The 17,241-nt window shown below is 41.0% G+C and overlaps 1 protein-coding gene and 1 pseudogene across 1 annotated transcript; one reads left to right on the top strand and one right to left on the bottom strand.

The window, feature by feature from the left end:
- Positions 1 to 286: 286 nt before the first annotated feature.
- LOC147003911 (vomeronasal type-1 receptor 90-like) lies at positions 287 to 1,433 on the bottom strand (annotated as a pseudogene).
- Positions 1,434 to 9,540: 8,107 nt separating this feature from the next.
- On the top strand, positions 9,541 to 15,730 carry LOC147003910 (vomeronasal type-1 receptor 40-like). Its single transcript, XM_085839634.1, has 3 exons — positions 9,541 to 10,535; positions 13,563 to 13,744; positions 14,663 to 15,730. Exon 3 carries the CDS (start codon positions 14,694 to 14,696, stop codon positions 15,624 to 15,626), a length of 933 nt encoding a protein of 310 aa, XP_085695760.1. The 5' UTR covers positions 9,541 to 10,535; positions 13,563 to 13,744; positions 14,663 to 14,693; the 3' UTR covers positions 15,627 to 15,730.
- Positions 15,731 to 17,241: the final 1,511 nt, after the last annotated feature.

Below are 17,241 nucleotides of genomic sequence, written 5' to 3'. Positions count from 1 at the left end.
TATTATTATATTGTTAGGGTTAGGTAATCTAAAATTTCATTGATGGGTACTAGGATGTCACAGATGGGCTGCATTCCTGCATTATGAATGATTAACCACATGATGGGCTGCCCAGCACAGATGGCCTATCCTGAGATAAGATATTGCCCATTCAAGTGGCTATCTTTAGGCTGTTCCTCAAGTGGGGGGATTTTATTGTCTTATTCCTGGACTTTTGGGTCTCCTGCTAGATTAAATGTTTTATGGTCTACTTTCTGAGACAACATGGGGTGCAAAGGCCCCTTCATTAGATGATTTGCAGTGAATAGGCAGAGGTGAAGTCATAAAAGGCATTATGTGATGGCCACACACCATCTCTGTAGTTACCTTCCATCATTTGGTCAGTTAACAGCAAAGGACCAAGGCTGGCTGAATTATTAGAGACCATCATCTGAATATTGTGTCAGACTGAGTCACTGTTGTGTGTAAGGTGGGAGATGAATATGAGGAAGTCCAAACAGTACATCAATACAAAGAAGTTCATGAGCAGCAAAGGGTGACCCTTTGCTCCGGGGATGCCTTTGAAGAAAGGCTGGTGTTCTAAAGATGCTGGGCCTGCTTCCTGTACTTGCACAAGAAAACTACCATGTACCCACTGGAGAGGGTCATGAGAGCTAAGAAGGACACATCCTGATATATTCTCAATATGGAAAATAAGTGCCTGATGATATAACCCACGGGTAAAATAATTCAGTATTCATTGACAAATATGAGACCACGTGAAGAGAAGTTGTAGTCAGCAACCATGGAGAAGGAGAAGTGAGCTCCTCAGGACATATAGAAGGGCACAGTACAAAAATGTAACACAGGCTGTGCTGTGGGGATTTATATTTGAATTTTGCCAAACAGAATCTTCTGGGGCTAAGGGTGATATCCTGGTGGACACTCAGAAAATAGGTAGCACAAAGAGAGAGGTCCCTCAAAAGCCTGTGCAAGTGGGCAAAGGATTTGATTTGATGTCATAGTATCCACAAATTCTAAGATACAAAAATATTAACAGCTGTGAATCCCATGACTGTTAGCATCCCAAGGTGGTTGAGGATCAAGAGACTGATTATCAGGTCAGTGATCTGGAGCCTGTGGTCAAGAAGGAACTGAAGGATGTGGAAGAGGAAGAGGATACTGGTGAATGAGATCCCAATGTCCACTTCAGAGAAAAATATATTTTGTAAGTCAACAACTCCACACAGTGTGTTGTTCTTCTCACAGTATGGGACAAAGAAATAGAATAAATATCTGAGGAGAAAGGCAACAGAAAGTCTTTGCCACAAACAATCATGGTATAACTGGTACCCAATACATTTATTGCCTTTAGGAATACTAATGGACCCAGTTCAGTGCATCATTTATACTCAAGTTTGCCTGGGGTCCAATACCCCTTCATCATCAGTCATGCCTGGATCATGAACCTATAGATGGGCTCCTTTGGTGCCTAAAGTTCCTTGTGCATTAAAATGATCACATATTCTAGAAGCACTTCCATACTATTGCCCCACTTTGAGGTTTTTAGGGGGCACTGTGATATATGGCTTGTTTCTGTCATCTTGTCTGGTAAAGTAAGAGTATCATAAGATTTGATTATTTCAAGTGGGATGTTTCCCCATTTCATTTTTCTTGCCATACTAAAACACTCTAACCAAAAATTGGCATTAGGGAGGTTTATCTGGCATACACTTTCAGGTTACAGTTCACCAGCAAGAAGTGAAGTCAGGAACCCAAAACAGCTAGTCAGGTCACATCAGCTGCGTTTGGTTCCTAGCATCTAAGTCAACTGGCTTCCAACCACCTGAGCTAGGGCATCAGTGACCTCTTTAGACCTCTATGGCACCAGCACTAACATGCATACATTGCACACACATAATTAAAAAAATAAAAGTAAGTAAATCTTATGTTAATTCATACTAGAAATATTTGATGGAAAATTTTCTAGACCTAGAGAAATGTCCCACAGACCACAGCCTCCAACAATGGACCCACACAACCCTAATTTCCCTAATCACCCAGTGATGATTCATGAAAGGTTTGTCTTTTCTGCTAAGCAGCTCTGACCTCCCTTCCAGTGCACTTATTGGACATTTCTAATATCAGAAAATTATAAAGGATATTTATTCAATGTCTATCATAGAAATGATTAATGAATATAAATATCATGTCCATTAGGACAATGTTCACTGTCTATTAACAATCTGTGTCCTGTAACCACACCACCACAGTGACTCAGGTGACTGCTTCTATCAGGCAAAGAGAGGCAAAGGGCTCACATAATTTTTGAAGTTAAGTAGGGAATGGAAAGGCTCTTAGGAAAATCTAGTCAATAAAGGTCAGCAAAGAGCCCCTTGTTAGGTGAGGTTTGAACATACAACCCATTTCTTTTTCAATGGTTTTTAGAACTTTTAAGTATTCACACTATAGAAGCCAGTATATCAGCAACATTTCATTTATGGTACTAATTGATAGAAGCAAAATTAAGTGTATTTGTTTATATTTGAAAGAAAACACCATTTCTATTCAAGATACAAACAAAGGATCACTTCTGAAAAACCTCTAGATATTACACCATACAACTTATGGATGATAAAGTAAAATTTGAAGTTAGATCAGAAAAAGAAATTGAAATTAAAATTAACTGACACCTTATAAAAATTAAGTAATTTTAGGACCTTAAGGAAATGAATATCCCAGGAAGAAACTGCACTTGATGCAGAACATATTCCTCTGTGCTGAGAGGCTGCTGGAGCTCAGCATCTCCTCTACAGATCCTGAAACTCCCGCTGCTGCCCCCAAGTTCCTCTCCAACAGCCTGCCTGGTTCTCATCCACTGTCTGATTCTGCTTTAGAGTGCAGAGCATTTACCCAGATGCACAACGCAAAAAAGGACTCTGAACCTGAGGAGATCCTGCACAGGCTTAGGTGAAGGGAGCCTTTAACCCATCTCTGCAGCCTGTAATTTTGGTGACTGCAGGTGACAAGTTCCCTCTAGTGAGCAGGGACATGTGGGATCCCACTGGAACATTTTACCTGTTGAGTTGACTCTACTCTGTTGGATAACAGTCATTGTGAGAGAGCTGGGCCCAAATTTTTCTCTGAGATTCCTTGCCACACTTGCACAATGGATCAGGTCACAATGTGACCTAACCCCAAGTTTTCCCTCATACAAAAAGAGTCCTAACTGACCTTCTATTCCATAATTTATCTGCTTAACTTTGAGACCTCTGGTGCTTTCCTTCAGCTCCCATGTTTCTGATTAAATCTACACAGTGAGTGACAGGCGGTTTCTTCCAGGGTCTTTCAACACACAGAGAACCTGTATCCAAGAAATCTTGGTTCTGTGACCCATGACTTATAGATTTCCAGCTCGTAGTAAACAGTAAAAATGAATTTAAAGAAAATGTAGAAGTAATGGAAGACTTGGGAGTTAGGGCTGTGCAATCATAGGCAGCATGAACATAACTATGTGTGAGGCCAACCTTGAACTGGATTCTTCTCCCTGGGGAGCTTGAATGACCAGCTTCCTCCAGATGGAGTCAGGAAGTCTTAATATCTGTATGGACAGAAAAGGCATTCAATTTTGCTTTCATCCCCTGGATACTTTACACACAGTAATATAAAAATCCTGATAAATGGAGCTATGGCCCATATCAGAAGAGAGTCCAATCATCCAGGGTGTCATGCTCCTGTGTTTGGGTCTCAGAATTAGAAGATAACACTTTTTAATAACTGTTTTAATATGTCAAAAGTTCACACAGGAGCAATGCATGACAGATGAGCTATTTCCAGAGAGGAGTGGATACATAAGGAACTAAACATATGTAAAATAACCAATAACATCTACTGTCTAAGATCTCACATAAGGCACCTGGGGAGAGGAAGCCTCAGAGGAAAGGCAAGGCACCCATTATCAAATACCTAACTCATACCAATGTGGAAATCTGAATGCTACACAGTGGCTTCATGAACATTTTAATGCTCATACAACAGGCATAGCTCAGCAGGGGAAGAGGAAGTCCACAGCATGGAGGGCACTGGAAAATGCTCATACTTTGCCCATCCTGTCCCTTAGGGCTTCTGTCCTAATTTCTTGCACAGGTCATTGCTATCTACTTGTTACCAGGTTTCTGAAAGAACATGGGGGTTGGTGTAGCAAAGGTGTTGGCCTCGTAGAGGAAGTGACCTTCACAAGACCAAGGGCCTCTCCTCCTATTGATACTTGACAAGGTCATCCCCTGCTATATATGTGGGTGGATCCATGGGTCCAACCATGTGTACTCTTTGGTTGGTAGTTTAGTCCCTGGAGCTCTGGGGAGACTGGTTAGCTGATATTGTTCTTCCCATTGGGTTGCAAACCCCTTCAGCTCCTTCAGTCCTTTCTCTAACTCCTCCATTGGGGACCCTGTGCTCAGTTCAATAGTTGGCTGTGAGCATCCACCTCTGTATTTGTCAAGCTCTGGCCGAGCCTCTCAGGGGACATCCATATCAAGCTCCTGTCAGCAAGCTCTTCTTTGACCAAGCCAGCTCAGTCAGTCAACAGGTTCTCCAGTGCAGGAGTGAGGATTAAATGAAAAAGGACAATTAGACAGCATTGTAGGATGACCCCAGCCAGTTCCGAGACTGAGGCTAGTTTATTTTTTTCCCAATCCATTTTTATACCACATTAATTACATGCAAGTAATAAGGTGAAGCAGTACAACAAAATCAAATAGTCAAGGAACAAGCAAGGCAATAAAGTCTTGTGATCTCTGTTTCTAAGGACTCATCACGTTGACCAATTTATCTGAGCCTACTTCCCTGTCCTAGCCCAAAGTCATATTCTTGCCCTAAGCCTACTTCTTTGTTCTGGGCTAAAATTAGATTCCTGTTTAAACTTACTTCCCTTTTCTAGCCTAAAATTAGATTCCTACCTGAGCTTTGTTCCTTGTTATGGCCCAATGTCAAATTCCTGCCTGAAGCCCACTACCTTGTCCTGGCCCAATGTCAGATTCCTGCCATGCTAGACAACATGGTGGTCAATGGAGGTTTTAGTGCTCCACCTTGGTCCAGTAAAGGGTCAAAATATCCTTCAAAACAAACCATTACTGAATAGGTGAATAAATTCCCTTTAAGCTATTTATTATTGGACAGCCAATGAATTACATTATGCAGATAAACTGTAGGTGATATTAGAAAGTAGAAAACTGCCTTTCTTATCTAGGGCTTGGAAGGACTTTTTATTATAGTCTAAAGTAGTCTTAGTAGTTTTCATGATCTTTGTGTTTCTGTTCAACTCTTTAATGTCAGAATCTCTTACTATGAGTAAATATTTGGAACATTTAAATCTAGACTAGTGGTTCTTCCCAGGAGAATTTAGAGATGGGAAGTATAGATAATATTTTAAGTTTTTGAAAATAACTTAAAATCATAACAAAGACTGTGCTATTTTATAGCTTATTTAGTTTAAATTGTGGTATGTTTTTGATGTATATTGTTTCTAAACGTTTTATATGGTTTGAAAACTGTCTTTTATGAGATTCAGAAAATTTACCTGACCCCACATTTTGACCTAAAACCCAGGATAGCAAAAACTATTCTCAACAATAAAAGAACATCTTGGAGAATCAGCATCCCTGACCTCATGCTGTTCTACATAGCAATTGGGATAAAAACTGCACGGAATTGGTATGGTGATTTTTAATTGGATTAATGGAATAGAATTGAAGACCCAGAAATGAACCTACACATATGTGGTCACTTGATGTTTGACAAAGGATTTCAAACCATCCAGTGAAAAAAAGACTGCCTTTATTTAAAAAAAATGGTGCTGGTTCAACTGGAGGTCAACATGTAGAAGGATGCAAATTGATCCTTTCTTATCTCCCTGTACAAAGCTGCAGACTGTGACATAAAACCAGATATACTGAAAACAATAGAAAAGAAGGTGGGGAGAGCCTCAAGCACATGGGCACAGGGGAAAATTTCATGAAAATGAAACCAATATGCTCTAAGATCAATAATTGACAAATTGGACACCATAAAATTACAAAGCTTCTGTAAGGCAAAGGACAATGCCAATAGGACAAACCAGCAACCAACACATTGGGGGAAGATATTTACCAATCTGATAGAGGGATAATATTCAATATATATATAAAGAACTCAAGAAGTTAGACTCCAAAGAAGCTAATAATACTATTAAAAATGGGTAGCAGAGCTAAACAGAGAATTCTCCACTGAGGAAACTCACATGGCAGAGAAGCAACTAAAGAAATGTTTGATATCCTTAGTCAACAGGGAAATGCAAATCAAAACAACTCTGGAAATCAGTCTGTTGGTTCCTCAGAAAATTGAACATAGTTTATCTGAAGACTCAGCTTTAGGACTCCTGTGGTGTATATATCCAGAAGATGCTCCAGCATATAACAAGGACACATGCTACTCTATGTTCATAGCAGCCATATTTATAATAGCCAGAAGCTGGAAAGAACCCAGATGTCCTTCAACAGAGCAATGGATTCATAAAATATGGTACATTTACACAATGACTTCATGAAATTCATAGGTAAATGGATGGAACTTGAAAATATCATTCTGAGTGAGGTGACCCATTCACAAAAGAACACACATGTTTTAGCCCAAATGTTTGTAATACCCAAGATTCAAATCACAAACCATATGAAGCTTAAGAAGAAGGAAGACTGAAATGTGGATGGTTCAGTGCCTTTAAGAAACAGGAACAAAATACTCATAGGAGGAAATAAGGAGTCAAATTATGGCGCAGAGACTGAAGGAAAGGCCATCCAGAGACTGCCCATCCATACATTATACAGTTGCCAAACCCATACAGAAGCTACTGTGAATGCTGGGAAGTGTTTGCTGATGGAAGCCTTATATGTCTGTTTTCTGAGAGACTCTGCCAGAGCCTGACATATACAAAGGTGATGCTTGCAGCCAAACATTGGACAGAGTGTGGGGGTCCCTGATGGAGAAGGGACTGAAGGAGCTGAGGGGGTTTGCAGCTCCATGGAAGAAGCAGCAGTGTCAACAGTCCAGACCCCTTTAGCTCCTAGGGCCTGGACCACCAACCAAAGAATACACATGCATGGATCCATGTCACTAACAGCACATGTGGTAGAGGATGGCCTTGTTGGTTATCAGTGGGTGGAGAGGCCCTTGGGCCTGAGGGTGTTTGATGACGCAGTGCAGGGGCACACCAGGTCGGGAAGTTGGGAATGTGTAGGTGGGTAGGGGAGCACCATCATAGAGGCAGGGGGAGGGAGGATGAGATAGAAGTTTCTGAAGGGGAGACCTGGAAAGGGAAAGATATTTGAAATGTAAATAAAGAAAATATCCAATGAAAAATGACAAAAAAGGAAATGATGTCATTTTATATGTATAAAAAGAGGCAGGGTATGGCATACAGTTGAACAGGGAGGCAGATTTAGCTGCTCTCAGGGGTAACTGTCTCTGTAGGGGTCAGTCTTCAGGCCTTAAATATCTGGGCAAGGGGAAGCCATGGTGGACATTCTCTGCACACACTGAGAACATTTTCATTTGGACCAGAGGAACTCTTTGCCATCCTACCAAGCTTTACTCAGGGAAGGTATTGTCCTTTCGTTGGGTCTGAGTCACTGGTCATTGACAGAGCTGTGCCAGTGCCAAATTACCCACATTCTTTCAGGTCTTGGCTAGTTCCCTACAGAACCATTCATGAGTCAGATCTCTCTTAAACTCTGAGAATGTTCCAGTTCTTTTGGATAATAGCATTGTTATGGTGGGAACGCAGCAGGCATGGCTCCTGGAATAAGAAACTGAGAAGTCACATCTTGAACCCAAACATAAAGCAGAGGGTGAACAGGAGGTGGTAGTAGGACTTTAGGCTAAACCTTGCCTATGCTGGGTTCAGGTGCTCATGACTGCCTCACAAAAGACTTTGAGCTGTGCCTCTCTTTCTCTAAACTTTCCTATCATTTCTTTTTAAATTTATTTGTAAATTTTACTCAAAGCATGAATCTTGAACCAGAACATATAGAAATTAAGGCATACAGAAGCAATTCTACTTGGAATCCTGATATTCAACCTGAGTACTGTCCCAGCAAAGGCTGACAATTAACACTGTATGGCATAAGCCTCAGAGCTGATGGTAAGTCATGGGAGGCCCAGGAGTCTTTCTTCTCAGATCAGAAAGTATTGCTAAATATGAAATGGTTTGGGATTGATTATACCTCAGGTTTAAAATGCGCAAAGTGAGAGTTTTCTAATTGGTGCAAACATTCTGATCCCTCCCGAAGGTATTGCAAGATAACACAGATAAAGATTGTGCCCAGCCCTCCCCTGATGGCTGTTATCCAGATCACTGTGAGTATGATCAAAGGTGAGGAAGATGCTCCACTGGAGTGCCAGGTCTCCATACTCCGAGAGAACTTGTCATGTTCTACAGACACTATAATTACAAATTGCTCACATGCATTAAAAACTCCCTTAATCCTGTGCAGGATCTTCTTAGGCTCAGAGTCCTACCCTGCCATGTCTATATTGGTAAGTGTCCTGCACCCACGTGCAGAACACCAGGAAGGCTGAGGGCAGAGGCGTTTCCAGGCTACAAGGAGGTTTTCAGTGTCTGCATTGGAGATGCTGAGCTCTGATGGCTCTTCAGCACAGAGGACTATGTTCTGCATGGGTAACAAACGTGTTTTCTTAGGATATCCATTTGTGTAACTCCTAAAATTTATCAATTTTGCACACTTCTGGAATATCCATAGATTTTTGGTTTGCATTCATTTTTTAAAAGTATATAACTCTCTGTCTCCGCATTTAAATCACACAGTGAATTTTCAAGCTTATTCTTTCCTACAGATCTTCTCATGCTACCACGGAAATCTTAAATGCACAGCTTAATATAATGTCTTCAGCTATGTGTCTGTCTAGAACTGTTTTGGACTTGACTTCTTTGGTTTGAATGATTTATAGATTTGATACTGTGGTGGTTTGAATATGCTTGGCACAGAGAGTCACACTACTAGGAGGTGTAGCCTTGTTGTAAAGAGTGTGGCCATGTTGGAGGAAGTGTGCCAATGTAGACATGGGCTTTAATACCCTTGTCCTAGCTTCCTGGAAGCCAATCTTTCCCTGTCAGTTCTTGAAAGTAGATGTAGATTTCTCAGCTCTTCCTGCACCAGGCCTGCCTCATGGATGCTGCCATGTTATTGACTTGATGATAAAGGACTGAACCTCTGAACCTGTAAGCCAGTCCCAGTTAAATGTCTTTATAATTGTTACCTTGGTCATGGTGTCTGCTCACATCAGTAAAACCCTAAGACAAAGTGGTACCAGGGACTGATGTATTGTTGTGATAGTCCTGACCATGCTTTCTCTTGTTAGAATGTGAATTTTGGGACTTTGGATTTGGAGTGTAGTGGGATGCTTTAAGTGGGTCTTAATGGGTCATCTTAGTAGGAATATGGAATAAAGTGTTACTGTGGGTGATTTGAACTGTGGTTGATTTGCTCTAGATGTTTCAGAGGAGAAGAATATTAACAGGTGACCCAAGCCCCGTGGAGGATCTCAGAAGATCAGGCGTGGATTGCAGACATTGAAACAAGAAGCTATAAGGTTCAAGTTGCCTTGGATACCCCAAGATGTTAAGCTGCCAAGGCTGTGGGATATCTGCTGAGGAAAGGTGCTAACAGGGAGTGGATCCTGCCAAGGAGAAAGACATTTGTAGTAGTCAACAAAAATGAAAAAGGAGTTGGACATCTAAAAACCACTTTGATATCAGACATGAAGATGCAGTTTGGATTTTGCTCAGCTGATCTATCTTGCTTTGGGAATAATAGTTAAGTGCTTGGATGAATCTCAGAAGAGACTTTGGACTTTTTCTATTGTTGAGATGACTATAGCCTCTGGGGACTTTGGAAATTGGACAAAATGTATTTTTTTATTGTGCTATGGCTAGGTATGGCTCCTGTAGACTTGTGTGTGTACAATACTATGGTACTCAGGAAGTGGAATGCAGTGGTTTGAATAAGCTTTATCCAGGCAATGGTGCTATTAGTATATGTGGCCTTGCTGGAGAGGTGTTGCTTATTTTGAGAAAGTGTTTCACTGTGGGTCTGGATATTGAGGCCCTTCTCCTAGCTTTCTGGAAGATAGTCTTCTCCTATTTACCTTTGCAACATGATTGGAACTCTCAGCTTCCTGCACTATCCCTGTCTGGAGTCTACCATGCTCCCATCTTGATGATACTGAACTGAACCTCTGAACCTTTAAGCCAGCCCTAATTAAATGCTTTCATCATAAGAGTTATCTTGGTCCTGGTGTCTGTTCTCTTCAATAAAATCCTGACTAAGACAGAAGCTTTGAACAAGACAAGGAAATGAAGCTGTATGATCAAAGCTGCACCATGGAAAGTCTCACAGTGTGCTGCAGCTCACTCCCAGTTCATCTATAGCTACTAGAACTCAGATGCAGTTCTTAGCCTGGGCTCTGACCCATGGGATGTCTCAGCGAAGGTATTTGGTTGCCAGGTATAAAATATCAAGTCTATGGAGAACTTGGTTATGGATTCCCCATAAGAAATTCCTATTCTTGGTTTTAAGAACAGGAGTTTATGACTCTTGCTTCTTGGGAGAAACAATTGTAAAGCAGTCAAATAATGGGAAAACCTGGATTTTGTTGCTTTCTCTAGGTTAGGTCTCTCTTATGAGCTCCCATAATTCCACAAACTGTATTTTCTCATGGTGTTAGAAATAGATAAACCAAATCAATGTCCCTTTTTCTTACAAAGAGACCTTCATAGCCACTGGACAAGGAGGCCTGTAATTCGTTGTTCCACCATGGGATCCATCACATCTCAGGTTCTCTCAGGAAAAATTTCTTCTGCAGAATGGTTGCGACTCTGTAGTTCGAAAAGGCATCTATGACAAAACTCCTGTTATGTGTGTGACAAGGTTTCTCTGGGGCTTCCTTTCCATTCACCATATGAACACATTGTCTTCTCTTGCATTTCTGAAGATGCATTTTTAATACAATAAGAATCTAGCTGTAATGGTAAGCCTTGAGGACAATAAAGGTGTCAGCCCCTTCTTAGCCTCAGTATTTCCCATCGTTTCCCTATCACACCCACAGAGTCACTTTTCTTCATTTCCTCTCTGGACACAGTGCTGATATCTGCTTATTGATGGTTTTTCAGTCATAGGTGGCTTCTCCCTCACTGTCTTCCAGGTAGCAGTCCAAGTAGAATTGTTAGATAAAGAATTCTGCCTGATGTAACTCCATTTTAAACAGAACCCATTTGCATGAAGCAGAGCCAGTCCCACCTTCCAAAGCCTAAGTTCATTGTTCAGGGAGGCCCAGCATTGGTGAGAGCTATGGTAGCATGGTAACGGTGAGCTGTGTGACAATGACAAATACAAGCACCCAGTTCCATAAATGTAAGGATAGAGAGGTGTTGCTCAAACTTACCTTCAACCTTACTCTTTACAAAGCCTCCCAGCACCTCGGTGTAGGTAGGCTGTATCAATGTTATAGAGGAGCACACAGACACTCTGTCTTTCTCCTGAGCAGTTGAAGCCTTTACAGTTGGTGTAGCATAGAATACTCAGGATTCTTCTGGATATTTTTTGCTCCATTTGTGTTTTGTTCTCCTGTTCTGTCCTCTAAGCCTTTCCTTCCTCTTCCCCAACATATTTCACAAAGCCACATCCTTTCCTTATGTAAAAAACACCACATGTCTCTCAAGGAAATATTGTAGACCAGGATATAGAAGGTAATTTTTGGCATGGTACAATTGCATCTCAGGGAAACAGGCAGCAGTTGCAGTCTTAACTGTTGTGCATAAGTCTGTCTCTTACATCATTTTCCTGATGACCGGTAGTTGCAGTCATGTTCTCTATCTCCTGTGCTGTTATAGGTTGCTATCCATGTGAGGACTAACATCTGGGAAGACAGGCAATAACACCTCTTTTTGGCTTATTTCTATGAAGTGTGCTGATTGTCACTAGAATGCTTTGAGTATGAATGATGCATTAGTCCAACATGTTCTACATACCTTCACATAGGCACAGTTATGTGTGCTGCAAAGCCTGCTGCTGGCAGGTGTTCAAGGCTGTTGTTTGTGTCTCTCCTGACTAATTGGTTCTCAAGGTTACAGGACATCATGTCAATCTCTCCAGCTGTTTATACAGAGAGAAGGGGAATATTAAGTTTCATCTCCATTCTAATAAGGATCTTCTGACTTAAGAGCAATGATCTCCTGAATCTATCTCATGAACTTGACTGAAGATTCCTGCCTCCTGAAAACCCTTGGCTTTCCTAAGTGATTTATGTTTTGTAGGTACTGAAGTGACTCTAAAAATAGCACAATGTGCACTCCACTATATAGAGGAAGACAACCCTCACTTCCTGGGGAGTTTGATAATGTGATGCCTTTGCAAGAACCATCTCACTCCTCCCTCCCTCCCTCCCTCCCTCCCTCCCTCCCTCCCTCCCTCCCTCCCTCCCTCCCTCCCTCCCTCCCTCCCTCCCTCCCTCTCTTCCCTGTCTATCCCTCCCTCCCACTCTCCCTTCCTCCCTCCCACCCTACCTTTCTCCCTCCCTCAAATTCTCCCTTCCCCTCTCTCTTTCTTTTCCTAGTCCTGTCTGTCTGTCTGTCTGTCTGTCTGTCTGTCTGTCTGTCTCTTCATCTGTCTGTCTGTTTTCCTTGTTTAGCTCATTTTTAGGTTGTAACATCTCCTTAACATGACCAGGAGACACAGTCTCACAGCAAACTCCCTTCCCCAGCTCTTCAATCTTTACACCCATCTAAGCCATGTTCTCTGAGCCCTGGCTGCAGGAGTTCTTTGGTACATGGATCCACTGAGCTTGGGATTTATAACTCTACACATTGATTGCTTGTGCTTTTCTGAAATGGCCTTCTGTTTCAGAGAGAAGTTTTTTTTGATATACGAGTAAATATTTAGAACATTTTAAACACTTGTGCGTCTTGTTAATATACTACATTACAGTAAGTATGAGTTGAAAAACTATGAAATTATTTCATGTCAAACCCTTGATTTTCAGTTGATAATTCTTTACTTTTATATGTGTAAATTTTTTATGCCTTGTATGAACTAAATGTCCACTAAAGGAAATGATGAGCTACATAATATATACACTGCATTCCTCATTTCCTTTGGGCTGTCTTCACTGAAGTCTGGAGAAGCCTCTTGTACCTAGAGTGAAATGAAAGACACCCGTGGATCCTCTCCTTCAAGACTGGGTGATACTTTCATTTAATCATGACCTTAGAATGGGATGGCCCTGAGTCTATTGTAACTGTAGTTTTACTTACCACCCTCATTTTACATACCAAATGAGACAAAAATAAGAGTATGTTCACACTGACATTAATTCTTGGGGTCTTTTCACAGAGGCATCCTTGTGAAGAAGAAATTCATAGGTTGAATGCAGAGTTATTTAGAATTCAGAGAAAGACCCAGATTTCATACTGTTTGGAAAGGGGACCTGTCTCCATCAATCTACCATTTTGGTCATTTTTGTCTTTTCTGTTTCAGGCAGGCAAACAGCTGGTCAGACATTAACAGAGATTAATAGTCTCTCCCAGACCTACATTACAAGGCACTTCATGAGAAAAACATGAGCTGACATGCCTATAGAGATCATTGTGTGCCAGAAACAGTTCCATGTTTGGTGTGTGTACCGCATGTTCTTTCATACGTAGAGTCCTCTGACACAGGTACAGGACTGACTGTCCATATGTTCTAGAGGAGGAGACTGTAGCTCTGAGTGCTTAAGGTTACACTCTGAGAAAATTACAGTGGGTAGAATTTGATTATGAGTTCAAATTGGTAATCATTTGTTCTGGATATTAATAAAAATATTTGAACTGGCGGGCCAGTATTGGTACATTTTTTAAAAATCCAACCACTTCAAAGGTAGAAGCTGGTAGATCTCTGAGTCAGAGGCCAGCCTGGTCTACAGAGTAAATTCTAGGACATCCAAGGCTACACACATTCCCTGTCTTGAAAAACAGAGAAAGAAGAGACAGACAGAGAGACAGAGAGAGAGAGAGAGAGAGAGAGAGAGAGAGAGAGAGAGAGAGAGAGAGAGAGAGAGAGAGAGACAGAGAGAGACAGAGAGACAGAGAGAGAGAGAGAGAGAGAGATGAACATTTTATCTGGTGGTACAGGAGCACAGTACATTAGACAGAAAGAAAATGACCCTGTGTATATGGAACCTGTCATCATACAGTCCTCCAGGAAGGCATATTTCTAGTTTTGCACAACCTTCTTTATTCCAACTTGCTAGATATGTTTAAGCTATTGTATGTCCATCAGATGAGATGCAGATTTTGTCCCACAACAAACCAAACCCTTGGACAATGAGTGGAAATGCTTCTTAGAACTCATGGAAATGTTTATTGTACAAAACAGTTTATATTTGGAAGTAGACCCACAATGGTGCACACAACTCAGCCTTGATAGGAAAGCATAAGACAGTGGGGACAGTGGGGATGGCTTTGAGGTGGTAAGAGCTGGAGTTGAGTTCGACTGAGATGGAATTGGGATGAATTGACATCTTGTTGCTTGGTGTTGGTTGGCATTTGTGAACAAGGCCATCTTTTGTAAAGAAGAGTTTTCTCTTTTCTCCTCAGGTTTTTGCTATTTGCTTCCTACCCACATACAATGAATAAGGCCAACATACTCCGCACTGACACAAATATGCAAATTATTTTGTTCTCTGAAGTGAGTGTTGGGATCTCTGCTAACAGTATCCTTTTTATTGCCCACGTCTGCATGTCCCTTAGTGAGAACAGGCCTAAGCCCATTAATCTCTACATTGCTTTTCTCTCCCTGACCCAACTAATGCTGCTTATAACTATGGGACTCATAGCTGTGGACATGCTTATGTCTCAGGGGATATGGGATTCTACCACATGCCAATCCCTTATCAATTTGCACAGGCTTTTGAGAGGCCTCACCCTTTGTGCTACCTGTCTGCTGAATGTCCTTTGGACCATCACCCTTAGTTCTAGATGTTTCTGTTTAACAAAGTTTAAATATAAATCTCCCCATCACATTTCAGGTGCCTTTATTTTTTTCTGTGTTCTCTATATGTCTTTTAGCAGTCACCTCTTCATATCGATTATTGCTACCCATAATTTGACCTCAGAGAATTTTATGTATGTTACTCAGTCCTGCTCAGTTCTACCCATGAGTTACTCCAGGACAAGCATGTTTTCTGCACCGATGGCCATCAGGGAAGCCTTTCTTGTCAGTCTCATGGCCCTGTCCAGTGGGTACATGGTGACTATCCTATGGAGGCACAAGAAGCAGGCCCAGCACCTTCATAGCACCAGCCTTTCTTCAAAAGCCTCCCCAGAAGAAAGGGCCACCAGGTCCATTATGCTTCTCATGGGCTTTTTTATGGTTCTCTACATTTTGGAAAATGTTGTCTTCTACTCAAGGATGAAGTTCAAGGATGGCTCAATATTGTACTGTGTCCAGATTATTGTGTCCCATAGCTATGTCACAGTGAGCCCCTTTGTGTTTATTTGCACTGAAAAGCATATGATTAATTTTTGGGGGTCAAAGTGTGGCAGAATATTAAATATTTAATCATTCATTTGTGGGTATGGACCTTGATATAATCCAATATGTTGTCATCAGAGCTTTGGGTCATGACATATTTGGAACATTTTATGACTTAAATTGATACATGAAATTACCGTTTTTTTCCTGTTAAGTCTGTTTACTTTGTGATCTGGTGACAAGTACATAAAATAAAACTAAACAGCATGCCCACTCAGGTATCATATGAGGTATATATTTCTCAGGACAATTTCCAAAGTGATCTGTTAGAGGACTCTCATTTGACCTGGGTTCACACATTGCATTTAAGTATGAAACGTGTAAAGACCAATAAATCTCACGTTAAGTATAAGCAAAGTTTTGGTTGACTATGTGATTTGACCCTTTCATTCCTCTGGTAGGTGTGTGATGGGAATGTATAAGAAAAGTTTGATCCCTGCTCCTCCTACTCCCAGTGTGCTGGTATCTAGGACGAAATACAGTAAAATCAAGAGGCAGACAAAATTCTACAGCGGGGATTTCATGTTTGTGTTCTTCCAGTAGACTGTTATTATATACAGACATTAAAATTATAGTCTGCAGAGATGCATTAAAGGTACCAGTATCAGAAGTGTGTTAAGATCTCCACAGGCATAGCATACTGCTCTACCACATCCATCAGCATAAGTGCCCTGCACCCAAGTGCAGAATCAGGAGATGTTCAGGTCCCAGGCAGGCTGTGGGAGGATTTTAGGGGCTGCAAAAGGTTTCCAGCATCTGCAGAGGAGACACTGAGCTCTGACTGCCCCTCAGCACAGGGGACTCTGCTTTGCAGAATGAGGGGATTTCATAATACAATACTTATTTCTGTGATTTAGAATCACAAATTATATAGTATTAATTTTGGCCTGAATTTCTTTTTTGAATTTAGTGACTCACTTTGATTAGCAGTGTAGGCATTTTGTGTTACATATGTGTACTTTAACAAACATATTAGAAAATTAATGTTTTTCTTTTCAATTTCAATTACAAATCCTGTTTGAATCTTTGAATGTCATATGAGAAATACAAATAATATGTTACTTCTATGTTTTAGTAATTAAAATAATTTTAGGATCTTTATAGAGGTGAATCAAATCTCCAATCCCCAATATTTTAGATGGTATGCTCCCACTGCTACAAAGTATCTACCAGTATTTCCTAATTAGTTCTTTGTTTCCCAATTCACCCTCAGAGGTTACAAACTGTTGTTGTTGGTTCTTGCCCATTCATTATAAGTTAAGAAATGTCAGCAAAGGACTATGAGGATGAGGAAGCAGGCAATGAACCATTGGGCACCCTAATGATGTGATGTCCTCTCTGGACCCTGAGGCACCAGCAACTGATAAGTTCCCCAGCTTGGTAAAAACAATCAATTGTGTCCTGTTAACTGAAATAAATATCTTGTCCAGTTCCTCTGCTGGTAGAAACCCACAATTTCCCTTTCTTGCAGGAGCTTGGGTCATGGTGTCTCATCCCTGTCCGTTGCTCTGTGTTTGGCTTTCATATTTTCTTCAAAATGCACCTTTTTAAAATGAAAGATTTATTTTTAAGATTTATTTATTAATTTACATCCTAATATCAGTACCCTTCACACAAGTCCTCCCTCCATTCCCCTCTTCCC

This window comes from Mus caroli, unplaced genomic scaffold (assembly GCF_978045245.1).
Source record: "Mus caroli unplaced genomic scaffold, Mus_caroli_1 scaffold_7, whole genome shotgun sequence".
NCBI classification, from domain to species: domain Eukaryota; kingdom Metazoa; phylum Chordata; class Mammalia; order Rodentia; family Muridae; genus Mus; species Mus caroli.
The sequence above is the reverse complement of the archived record's forward strand: the minus strand, read 5'-3'. Positions and strand labels throughout refer to the sequence as shown.

Bases quoted from the DNA above. Each gene is read 5' to 3' on its own strand.
- LOC147003910 (XM_085839634.1), top strand. From the start codon at position 14,694: ATGAATAAGGCCAACATACTCCGCACTGACACAAATATGCAAATTATT.